The sequence below is a fragment of the Babylonia areolata genome, chromosome 18 (assembly GCF_041734735.1).
Source record: "Babylonia areolata isolate BAREFJ2019XMU chromosome 18, ASM4173473v1, whole genome shotgun sequence".
NCBI lineage: Eukaryota > Metazoa > Mollusca > Gastropoda > Neogastropoda > Buccinidae > Babylonia > Babylonia areolata.
Window position 1 is genome coordinate 6905288 of NC_134893.1, and position 13474 is coordinate 6918761.

Consider the following 13474-nt stretch of genomic DNA (forward strand, 5'->3'; position numbering starts at 1 on the left):
TTTCTGCAAGGTAACATACTTCTAATTATTGCTGAATTTCTTTGGAAAACACAAGAATCCGGATTTATGTAGACAAAAATCATTTCTGACCAGGATTTCTACAAGTAAAATGACTCATAGTTGCAGGTCGGAAGGCAAAATCAGAAAACAATCTTCATGCTTCTATCCTAACACAGCACAGATCAAGCTGTTCCTCATGACCTGTGACAACACCATGACTGGAGGTTCCTGAAGAATATAGGGTTAGTCTCATGAGGAGACTCAAAAACTTGTAAAGTGAAAAACTGCGTTCTTCTGGAAAATAATGTCAATTACCCATCAACAACATTAATGATTCTGAGTTTTAACAGTTTACAAGACAAGACATCCCAGACTGAAGCTGGCTGAAAAGATTGCAGGATAGGGGGGGGGGGGGGGGGGGGTGGTAGCTGATCAGCATGACTGGTTATATAATAGTCAGTCGTGTCCGACTATGACCATCAGAACAGCAGAGGAGGCAACTGCTGTTCTGACTATTTGGGCTAGAATTTGATTATTGTGGAGAGTGTCTTGCCCAAGTACATCCCCACTCTCTTGGCCAAGAGGGTTTTAGGACAGTTGGCGTTGGGATGGTTCCCAAAGGCCAACTAGCCCACAAGGCTGCAGCACCAAGAGCCAGTGCAATTTTGCCTCCTAGTTTGAGAGTCATAGTCCTTCACAAAAGACTAAGCTGTAAATGGTTTCCAATTGACTGGAGAAACCATTGATAATACAGCTCTCTCTTTGTTGTTGGCCCAAATGTAAACTTATGTCAATCTGTGATATAAGCTGAGTTTTGGGCCTAAATGGCTGATACACACTGGAATAATTCATTTTCTAGTGTTTGTCAGTGTCAGAGAACACGATCTTATGTTTCAATGGGCGCAAAGGCAGAGTGGTTGAAGCCGTGGGTTTTAAATCTTAGAGTCCCATATGGTGGTGATCACATGAAAAAGCCCATTTGTACAAGAGTGAATGTTAGACAGAGTTGAAGCCCACAAGAACAGAGGATGATACTAAGTTTCTTCCTAAGCACAATGTTCTCTCTACTCACAGGACCAATCACCCTAGCAATCATACAGAGAATGATAATCACACTGTAAAGAACAGTGTTACCACGTTCTCTTCACTCATCATGAAAACACCCAAGAAAATGATTGAAGAAGGCCAAGCATATCATGAAAAGGTTTTAATCATCTGTTTTCTGTTTCTTCAGTTGATTTTTTTCCCCCTTGTTTATCGATAAAAACATTTTCTTTTCGTATTCTTCTCGTTTATCAGAAACATTTCATTTTCCATTGTTTATTGGCTGAACACTTTGCTGCAAAAGAGATCAAGGTGACAATGGCAGTCAAGATGAATGGAGAACTCAGTGAATTCAGTTTAAATCAAAGCCCAGCCAACTGCAAGAGGCCAAATCAGAGATGAAAATAGGTCATAAAAGTTGCCACCAAAACAAGGCATCATACAACGAAGTGTCTGTTGAAACCTGGGAGCAAAAAAATATTGGAGTGAAAACTGGGCACAATTTTCTACACTTCTCCTGGAATAAATATGCAGAGAAGATAAAATTTTGTTTTTGTTTGTGTTGTTGTTTTTGTGTTGTTCTTTCTTTCTTTATCAGAATCTGATGCAATGGTGCAAGAAATATGGCATCAGCTACTTTGTATCAACAAAAACACTGCAAAAATGGAAGTGATCTTTCTCCTTCAAATATCAATCACTTCTTTTACGTGCTGTCCTCTACTGGACCAAAATCAAGTTAGCAACCTGACATTGCCTCTTTACAAAAGTCAGTGGCAAGTAAATATTGAATAACCTGTTCATAAAGTCATGTAAAAAATTAATTTTTTTTTTTTTAAATTAAAAAGCTGCAGAAAAGTGACACTGAACTTGTAAGATAATTCTGACTTAAGTACACACACCAGCATGGCATGTTATTTCCAAGTAAACATGCGACCCTGAAGATGTTATTAATTAATCAGGAGAGATAGTGATGTAGGAACTGGAAGAATTCTTCCCAAGAAGAATTCAGTTCTGTCGAAGACTGAAGGTGAGCTAACTCTAATCCAGATCTACTATGGCCTTATTGTCAAACATGGATGGGTCAATACCAGGCAAATAAAAGAGGCCCAATTCACAGCAGTACTCAATGAATGATTTTTTTGTTTTTTTGTTTTTTTAATCAGTTCCATGGTCAGACCAGTCCATTTTCAGACCAATGCTTAGGGAGGAAAGACTGTTCTATTTCAGCCTACAATTTGGCAATACAAAGCAGCAAAAGCAGTCTGTTTAAAAACAACAAGAAGTAAACAAACAGAAATAAAAGAATCCTCTCGGACAGAAGACATGTTCATCTTAAGTATCCTCTTCTTCTTTGCGTTCATTGTCACACACACAGTCTGCATCTGGTGACAATCAGTAACTGTCTTCCCCAAGTCATGCCAGCTGCCTTAGAGCTCGGATCTTCAGTGTCATATCATAGAATTCCACAAAAGTCTGAGCCGCTGATTTCTCCGAATCCAGAAACCCTCCTCATGTCCTCCTTCAAAATCTGGCGTCTGATGCATATGAAGCTAGGGGCATGTCCATTTTCAGTGCCACATCTGTGTCAGCAGTTCCTCTGTGTGGATCAGTGAACCATCCTCATTGCTCCATGCCCACAAGGACACCAGTTACAAGCACAGTCAGCGCACAAGCGCAACCGCATTCTCTCCTTAGCCGGGCAGTCAGTGAAGGTCGAAGGCAGTGTGGGAGTCATCAACAGAGTGCAGGCTGTGGATACACTGTGACATCTGCGAAATGGACTGGAACCGAGTCTGCAGGCTGGCCAGAGTGCTGGACAGTTCAGTCACCAGATTGTCCTGTACAAAATCAAAGGAACCCGCTAACATAGCATTACTGTGACAGCATTACTACAAATCTGCAGAAACATAAAATTACTATAGAACCACAAAAACATAGCATTTCTGTGAAAACACACAAACACAGCATCCGTGTGGAACCACACAAACATAGCATAACTACAAGTTTGCAGAATAATTACAGAACCAGACAAACAGCATTACTATGAAAATACACAAGCATAGCATTGCTGTGGAACGACATGAACAGGGCAATTTTTCACCAAAAAAACCCCACCCAAACACAACTGAAAATAGCAAACACAAACACAGCATTATACAAGAACATGTTTTAGCACTGTGCAAAGCATTACTGAGAAACAAACACACAACACTGTACCATGCATATTACAAACTTGGAATGATCTGAAAAATCTGTAAGAATATGTTATAATAAAACTGGCCATACAAATTATGGAACTGTTAAAAGAGAGGAAAAAAAAGAGAAAAGAATGTCACATTACAGGTGCAACAATATTTTCCCAAAGAAAATATAATTAATTTGTGTTATCGTGCAAAGACATTTTCCCAAAGAAAAATATAATTAACCTATATATCTTATGATGCAACAATATTTTTTCCCTATGAAAAATATCATTAATCATTTGTCAAGCACAATACAAATGTCTGTGGTCCAGACCACTAAAAAGCAGCATCATCCAAAGACTTTGAACAACATTCCTCTCGAAATTTCCTGGAGGCAGTTCACCATTTTGAGATTTTTTTTATTTTTTTTTTTATTTTTTTTTTTTATTTACTTGGATTCTTATTTACTGACACCAGCATCTGCCCTACACTTTGACACACTATTTTCATTGTGTTATTCATAGTTTATGCCTTGTGTTTACTGTGTAACATCAAAATAAAACAACTGAAGATAAAAAATGAAAAAAAAACCCACAGATATCTCAATACATAAAATTTACAATTACTCTCTCATACTAATGTCAGCATTCAACCATCTGGCCAGACTCAAAAAGGCAGCCGATAGCAACAAGAAGCAGAAAACTAGAGTGAGTTTTGAAACGTGAGCTGTGCAATCAAAGTGCAGCCAATCTTATGTTTATATGTACGAGAGGAATCTCTGAAGGCCAAACAATATAATAAAAGACCACTCTATGGCTTCTTCTTCTTCCTCTTCTTCTTCGTTCAAGGGCTGCAACTCCCATGTTCACTCATGTGTATACAAGTGGGCTTTTACATGTATGACCATTTTTACCCTGCCATGTAAGCAGCAATATTCCATTTACGGGGGTGTGCCTGCTAGGTATGTTCTTGTTTCCATAACCCACTGAATGCTGACATGGACTACAGGATCTTTAACATGCGTATTTGATCTTCTGCTTGCATATACACATGAAAAGGGTTCAGGCACTAACAGGTCTGCACATACGTTGACCTGGGAGATCGGAAAAATCTCCATCCTATACCCACCAGGCGCCGTTACCGATATGGTTTCAAGCTGAGTCATCTGTGGTTGCATTATGTGACCTGGAGTGCTGACTATCCAATGATCATGTTTAAATCTTTCACTGCTGACACATTTTACGAAGCTCTATGCTAAGAAAAGTTTCAAAAATATGGAAAAATTCAGGTTTGTAATCTTCAGTTCGATAATACCTCTTAAATCATTAGAGATAATGACGTACGAAATATACAACACCATGCTATATTTCTGTTATAAAAACTCTCAGGAATAATAATCTTTCAATAAAGCAACTTACACACAAAAGATACTCAGTTTCACCACACACACACACACACACATGTATAGATAGATAGAGAGACAGACAGACAACTGAGAGAGTGAGAACAGTTGACAGTACACCTCCCACTGACACACACCCATTCACACATTTCAACACAATCACATGCCTTGGCAGATGAAGGGAGTTAATTATTCTTCAAGTTCATGTCAAGCAGACGACTTTTCTGCAATACTGGGCAAAACCAGAAAAAGCGTGGTATTTGGGCATACAGGGGACATCAAGACAGCATTGGCACCGTGTGCTTTGTGATATACGCTATACATCAACACCACAGTCAAGGGGTTAAACATTTTGTCGTAACGTCTGTTAGTGAGAGATGATCAACTTGAGGCTGACCATTGACAATAAATCTGCAGATTTGACATTGCTACTGACACTGACATGACATGCCAGTTGAAGGGACACACTCACCAGCTGACTGGCAGAGAAGGCATTGGTGTTGACCCAGGACAGGTCATCTAGATGAGAGGTCAGGTCAGACAGGAGCGGTGCCAGCTGGCAGAAAAACTCACTGGCATGTCTGTCATCAGACATTACAATGACACTGTAATCATCACATCACGAAGTAACACAGCATGTTTAAACATCTGATTTCATCACTCAAAATGCATCAGAAAAGGGAATGAAATCGTGAATCAGTGAATTTCATCATTGTTAAACTTGAAATAAAAGAAACTGGAGACCAGTAATAATAATATCAACAATAACTGCATATATATGGTGACCAATCCTGTGCAAAGACAATATGATTGAACAGAGTGAATTGGTTACCAACAGTACTACAAGATAAAATCTCCCACAAAATGTGTCTAACCCTCTTGTCTTGAATCACTCAAATGATCTGTTTCTGTGGAAACAGTCCATAATAAAAAAATTTAAAAAATAATTTCAAGTCACCTTGGAAGCAGTTGTACATGTGCAAAAGGGTCTATTAATGCTACAAAGTATTAAATGTTTTCATATCAATATGAAAGCTTTTTTTTTTCTTTGGTGGGACCAGGGGATGGGGGGTTGACCATCATATTCACAAAACCTGAATCTAAGACTGACAGTCCACAAAAATGATCATTCAGTATCGGTTTCAAGGAGGCACCAGAATGATCCATAATAAAAGCTGCACCACACCTGCTTAGAAAACTCAGTGATGCTGATGCTGCCTGACATGCCAGGCCTTGAGAGTCTACTGATCCCAGTAGGTGTGAAAGTGATGAGAAGGGAAAATACATATTATAAAAAAAAGGGCACACTGAATCACACTGAATAATAATAATAATAATGGATAATTATATAGCACACTATCTAGAAATCTGCTCTAGGTGCTTTACAAAAACCCTTTTGTTAACATAAAACATTACATCTATGTTACATACACACACCAAAATGTGACTACACACACACACACACACACACACACTGCATACATACATTTTAACATACATGTGTATCTAACAGCTACCCTAATACATACGCACACACAGGCAGGCACAAACTTACATAAACAAATGCACACGCAATACACATTCATATACATGCATGTAGTTATGTACACATACATATGTATGCACACATTGTCAAGCACAGCTAACGCAAAGGAAGTGGACCTGCCACAATTGAACTTACTGCTGAGGGAAATGGTGAGTTTTGAGACGAGATTTAAAAGATGCGAGGGAATCAGAATGAGGTTATCAGGGAGCTTGTTCCACGTCTTTGGCGATTGAAAAGAAAACGATCTGTGTCCATAGGTCTTACTTCTGACGTGGGGTATCCTGAGAAGTCGAGTATCAGAGGAAGAACGGAGCTGGCGAGACGGGGTATAGATATGGAGGAGTTCAGAAAGATACTTGGGGCCAGATCCGTTGACTGCAGAAAAGGTCAGAGTGGATAGCTTATAGTCTATTTGATCAGAAACAGGCAACCAGTGGAGAAAGAAAAAGGAATAAGCAACAGATAATTGTTCATGATAATAATGATGATAACAACACACGTGTCTTATGTTCAACTTCTGAAATGTGCTCGCTTGCTAGCTGAGCAGCTACACTAAATAGAATTAAGACTCAAGAGTGGTTTATTGTCTATATCCGAGTTCAGAAATTCATTGTTCAAAATGTGCAAACGCTAAATTAAAATGTAAGCTAAAGCTGAGTATAACCACACACTCCCCTTGTCTGAGTCTTATTCCTGAACACACCTGTGGAAAGCAGCCTCCAGCTTGATGTAGGCACCAACATGGGGCTGCTGCAGGCGTGTGATCAGTGCCTCCTTGTTGCTGATCACTAACTGAAGGTTGTCGGCCAGTTTCTTCATCTCCTTTGTCCTCTTTTCTGTTGGCACAGTGAGCATCAATCACTGACACAATGCATGACGCATCCAAGTTCTTAGTAAACAAACCTTTCTCTGCACACAGGCTCAAAACACAGACATTGTTCACTGGTTCTAATACTGACCAACAGGAGGAAACAAAATTTTTATTAATGTGTGACTTGAAGATCTGTAAGCGAATCCCTTCAAAGAGAGCTAACTGACTGCACATTTTTTGCAGTGATTTTTGTATGTTTTGGGTTGTTGTTGCGTTTCTTTTTTCTTTATCATCTGGATAAAATTTATTATTTTAAGAATTAAATGCCCAAAATTATATTCTAAATTGTTGATGTCTCAGACGGGCGCAATAGCCGAGTGGTTAAAGCGTTGGACTGTCAATCTGAGGGTCCCAGGTTCGAATCACGGTGACGGCGCCTGGTGGGTGAAGGGTGGAGATTTTTACGATCTCCCAGGTCAACATAAGTGCAGACCTGCTAGTGCCTGAACCCCCTTCGTGTGTATATGCAAGCAGAAGATCATATACACATGTTAAAGATCCTGTAATCCATGTCAGCATTCGGTGGGTTATGGAAACAAGAACATACCCAGCATGCACACCCCCGAAAACGGAGTATGGCTGCCTACATGGCGGGGTAAAAATGGTCATACACGTAAAAGCCCACTCATATGCATACAAGTAAACGTGGGAGTTGCAGCCCACGAACGCAGAAGAAGAAGAGAAGTTGATGTCTCTGTGTCAATATCAATTTGATCCAGAACATATCTTTTATCACCTTCAGTTATTTGAGCCATGCCTTGTTCCTGTCAGTATTTACTGTGCTTAAATCACAGTCATTGCCTAAATGTGTGGAACAAGAAAAACAGTTGGAACATTAGAAGTAAGTCAAACTCATCCATTTTTCTCTGTTTTTCTACCACTTGGATTCCATATTTTTATGACATTTCACTCTCCGGATGCACTTCACAATCTGAGCTTACCTATGATACCCATGTCTGTGATGTCTTTGGTTTCATGGTACAACATCCGCCTCTGGATATCAAAGTTTACCTGAAAAGTAAATTATTATTATTATGTCATGCATGCACACACACACACACACACACACACACACACACACACACACACACACACACACCACATGCACATGCAGACAAATGAGCAAAATATTATCAGGTCACAGTACCTTTAGATGTTGTCTGTTCGTGTTACTGGATTTGTAAACTGCTACAAAGAGAATTTGACAACTGAATACAGCCTAAGCAGTGGTCATAAGAAACCAAGAAAGCACAAGTCTGGATGTAGTGATTCACTGAATACACTATCTTTTGTAGAAGTGACTGGTTTTTGTAGTACTGAAAAGTTTGCAGCCATGATCCATAGATCATTCAACAGAACTAAAACTTTCACAGTAAAACAAAGGATTTTTTTTATCATGAAAATGCAAACACAGAAGTCCATTTAATACAGAAATACCACCTAACCACACACGGTACATCAATGTCATTAAAAAATTGTTACTGTCTGGTGTCCTAATCATTCTTGTCTCATATGACACTTGTAATATGCTGATAAATGGAAACCAGTTTCCTTTGTTGTGTTCTGATGAATACAGTCAGTTACTTTGAACATCACTCAATGAATTGGTTACTAAAGTAAGTCACCTTGTTCATCTGCTCATTGTGAAGAGATATGCTTTTCTGGAGCTGTATCATCTTCATGGAAGGCATCTCTTCCAACCTGGTTTTTGTACACTCTTCCACTTCTTCCTTCTGAAAATGAAACATATTTCCTGTCACAAACTTAAACACAGTCAGTGTGTGTGTGTGTGTGTGTGTGTGTGTGTGGATGTGTGTATGTGTGTGTGTGTGAGAGAGAAACATACATTATACACACTGTCAGTGTAATACTAATACTAATGATAATAATGGACATTTGTTGAGTGCTTTCCTCCCTTAAAGAGAGCTCAAAGCGCTTTACAATAAACATCAAACACACACACATGCGCGTGCAATAACTCACAAAAGAAAGAAGAAGAAAAATAATGATTTAGCGCACAATAATATAAAACAGATTCAGAGACTATGCATATTACATAATCACACACACACACACACACACACAACAAAAGAGAGAGAGAGTTTGCATGGCTTATAACTGAAAAGGTATGGAAGGTCTATGGATAGGCGTTTTCAAAAAAATGTGTTTTCAGACCAGTTCTGAAAGATTGAAATGAAGGAGAGTGGCGAAGATCGTGAGGTAAACTGTTCCAGACATATGGAACTGAATAAGAAAAGAAAGAATCACCGAAGGATCGGGTTTTAACATGGGGAGCAAGTAGCCGCCGTGAATCGGAAGATGATCTGACTCTGAGTTGTCGACGGGGTGTGTAGGTTTGAATCACTTCTCTCAGATACTGAGGAGCAGCATCCAAAATGGAGTTGAAGATGAGAATTGCAACTTTGTACTGAATGCAGACAGAAAATGATAACCAGTGGAGAGAACGCAGAAGATGAGTGTGTGTGTGTGTGTGTGTGTGTGTGTGTGTGTGTGTGTGCGTGTGTGAAAAATTCCACTGTATCTCTGTCTGTATATGATTTTCAGTTTGTTTGTACCTTTTTTTAGTTTTATGTACTATCCCCACTGCCCCCCACCACCACCCCCCTCCCAATATTCCTTGTGACCCCAGTATACTTGGTAATAAGGCATATAGTGATATACATATATATGTATATTCTGTTCTGTTCTGTTCTATGTTCAGGAAAGCAATGGTGGTCATGACCCAGATTTTCGTTCTTCAAACACATAGGGTATTTGGGACTTTGTGAAGATCGCACATTTTATAATGGTTCCAAAATGTGTGTGGTCTTGATAGTTTTGATTTTATTTTGGTTCAGACACAGTACCTTATTGGTCACTAGGTCTTCATTTGGTATGTTTTATATGTTTGCATGCATGTTCGTGTTTTGTTTACTTTTTTGTTGAAAATTTCGCAAAGATATAGCTACAGTTTATGTATAATAATTTGTAAATTAGCATTGCTAAGATTATATTCAAATATACTTTGTTGTTCAAGTATTTCAAAATAATACCCTGTAAATCCTATAATATTTTCAATGCTTTCAGTTTCTGCAGAAAACTCCTTTCAGAAAAACAAATGCAGCCAGTGGAATTTTTGTTGATGGTTACCCGTTTTCACAGAAAATTCCCTGAGCAAGAGTTAAAATTCCCTGGCTGGGAACGGTCAAAACAAATACATTTTTAACTGTGATCGATGTGTATATAATTAAGGGGGAAAAAATCCTGCTCATGATAATGATGATCACTGGTTTAAAAACGCCACACTGCAGTTCAGCTTTAATAAAGAGTCCAAGAACAGCTGAAGAAGAAACGCAGAGCGCACTTGCTCAAATGCTCGACGGGCGCAATAGCCGAGTGGTTAAAGCGTTGGACTTTCAATCTGAGGGTCCCGGGTTCGAATCACGGTAACGACGCCTGGTGGGTAAAGAGTGGAGATTTTTCCGATCTCCCAGGTCAACATATGTGCAGACCTGCTAGTGCCTGAACCCCCTTCGTGTGTATAAGCACGCAGAAGATCAAATACGCACGTTAAAGATCCTGTAACCCATGTCAGTGATCGGTGGGTTATGGAGACACGAAAATACCCAGCATGCATGAACCACGACAGAGTCATCGGCAAGTCGATGTTGGTCGTGTAACGGAAAGAAGAAGAAGAATGCTGTGAACGCAGTCTTGACAACGAACCTTAAAAATATGCCCCGTCTTCTCTGCAAGTTTGATGGCATTCCTCAGTGCGACAGCAGAATCATCACTTGTCCACGGGTTGTAGGCAACGTCGACTTGCGATTCCATTTTGTTCGAAAAATCAGAATATGACTTTAATCCGTCATTTAATGGTAACCGTTTGACAAAAGAAGAACGACAGTCTTCAGTTTGAGTTCAAAAATTGCCCACCATTCCTCCACCGAAGAATGGTTTTTGAAAGTTGCGTCCCTTTACACGCAGAGGCAACAAGGACATATATTGTGTAAATATAAATATATCTCAGTGAGGAGCAAAATGTTGGATAAGACATGGGGGTTGTGACATATACAGGATACGTAGACATTTTGTGTTAAACCATTGTGTCCCATCGAAGCTCCGTACCTGACAGATCACGTTTTACTATTCATAAATACGCAATATCAACCACTAAAAGACTGAATTAAATTTCTAAGTCTCATTTTGCATTCACAGATATTGAATCAGTCCAAAGAGAAACTTGAAAATGAAGTTTATTATTTTATCACATTTGAAATGAGTGTATATATATATATATATATATATATATATATATATATATACAACCTCTATCTGAAAGGGCAGATAGAACGGCTTTTGATCACACTTCACGTGCCGTGTGATGCAATACTGGACTATACGAACACACACACACACGCACACTGACACACACACTGCATGGCACGCACACATAGACACACACACACACACACTGACACACACACACATAGACTCACACTCACACACACATACCGCACACACACACACACACACACAGACTGACTGCACACCCACACACACACAAACTACACACACACGTGCCAGCCTCAGTGAGAGAGAGAGAGAGTTTAAAAAAAATAAAAAAATAAAAAAACAAACTGGTTTTCCCTTCTCAGTCAGTCATTTTATGTTTCCTCTCATAGGACATCACGTCACGTGTGTGTGTGTCAGTGTGTGTGTGTGTGTGTGCCGGTATGTGTGTGTGTGCATGTGTGTGAATGTGTCAGTGTGTGTGTGTGTGTGTGTGTGTGTGCCGGTATGTGTGTGTGTGTGTGTGCATGTGTGTCAGTGTGTCAGTGTGTGTGTGCTGGTGTGTGAGTCTGTGTGCCTGTGTGTGTGTGTGTGTGTCCGGTCAGTGTGCTGCCGTGTGTATCCGGCAGTGTGTGTGTGTGTGTGTGTGTGTGTAACTGAGGGTGTGTGCCAGTGTGTTCAAGTTAGTTATGCCAGTGTGTGTCAGTGTGTTTGTCGGTGCCGAGTGGTACCAGTAGCAAGGGCTATGCCCCTGACCTGACCATAAGAACAGCAGATGAGTTAACTGCTGTCCCCGACTATCTGGGCTAGGAATTTGATGATATTGGAGAGTGTTTTGCCCAAGTTACATCCCCACTCTCTCAACCAAGAGGGTTTTAAGACAGTCGGCGTTGGGATGGTTCCCAAAGGCCAACTAGCCCCCAAGGCTGCAGCGCTAAGAGCCACTATGGGCTGCTGGTACTGAGACTGCGGAAGATGAAGGATGTGGCGGTGTGCAAGGGACTGAGGGGCATGGGAATAATACCACTGAAACTGCGCAGATCCCACCCACCCCCAAAAAAGAAAGAAAAAAAACAACAAAAAAAACACAAAAAAAAAAAAAAAAAACCCAGAAAATAATCTAGTGAGTTTAAACAAAAGTTGTCATGTCTTATGATTGATGATGCCCTTTGTCTAATATGTAACACCGGCCATCAAATGATGGTTGAAATTTATTTACTGTATCAGTGTATTGTACTGCTTTGCCTTGGTTGCATTGCACTGTGTTGTGTCACTTTGACTCGGAATTGTGTTGTATTTAATTCTACTTCAGTGATAACAGATTTCTATCCGTATTAAATTCAGGCTGCACGTTTTTTTCTGTTTGAATGTACATTATTTTGTTTTTCCTATGAAAGTGGATTCTTTTCTACATAGTTTTTTTTTCCCCCAGGTATACCTCTCTTACTGATGTGGAATTCTTTCATGTGCGTCAGGTGCACACTGCATACAGGACCTCGACTGTGTCCCTCATCTCACCTAAATTGCAACACAAGGTCTGGAGGAGAGTGGTGGTGAGGAGCAGGCAAAATTTCCAGTCCTTGCTGGACTCAAGCTCAGGACAATAGTTTCTGAGTGGCACGCTCTGCCATCACTTCAATTGCTTGCTTGCTTGCTTGCTTGCTTGGTCCCTTGATTCATTCCATGGACCGTTGGGACACCGTGATGCTGACTCATGCACTAGCCTTGTCCATTCTAGACGATCATGCCTGATTATTTCATTTCTTATAAATTAAAAAAAGTTACACGCACACACACACACACACACACACACACACACATCTTTTTACTTCTTCTTCCTCTTAAAGGGGCACCTGGCAGAATCCGATAAGTGTTGGACTTCTGAGTTCATTTGAGGCTGTGTTCCAGCATGATGTTGGGTCCTTTGGAAGGCACTTCACTCTTGAGCTTTTCTCAATCCACCCAGGTGTAAATTGTTACCTGACTTCAGTTGGGAAAAGTTAAAAGTGGTCAAAGGAGAGAATTAGTCCCCACGCGCCTTCAAATCCCTGCGCCCAAGACACAGTGAATATTGATTCACTGCCCCTACTTATACCTTAACATATGGAAACCTTTTGTTCGGCCATATCAGAACT

The 13474-nt window shown here is 40.0% G+C and overlaps 1 protein-coding gene across 1 annotated transcript; it reads right to left on the reverse strand.

Moving 5' to 3' along the window:
- Positions 1–1190: 1190 nt before the first annotated feature.
- On the reverse strand, positions 1191–11017 carry LOC143293158 (uncharacterized). The gene is made up of 6 exons (XM_076604078.1): positions 10773–11017; positions 8672–8779; positions 7988–8057; positions 6879–7011; positions 5102–5210; positions 1191–2882 (listed from the first exon to the last, which is right to left on the reverse strand). Exons 1-6 carry the CDS (start codon positions 10878–10880, stop codon positions 2748–2750), a joined length of 663 nt encoding a protein of 220 aa, XP_076460193.1. The 5' UTR covers positions 10881–11017; the 3' UTR covers positions 1191–2747.
- Between the last annotated feature and the right edge of the window lie 2457 nt (positions 11018–13474).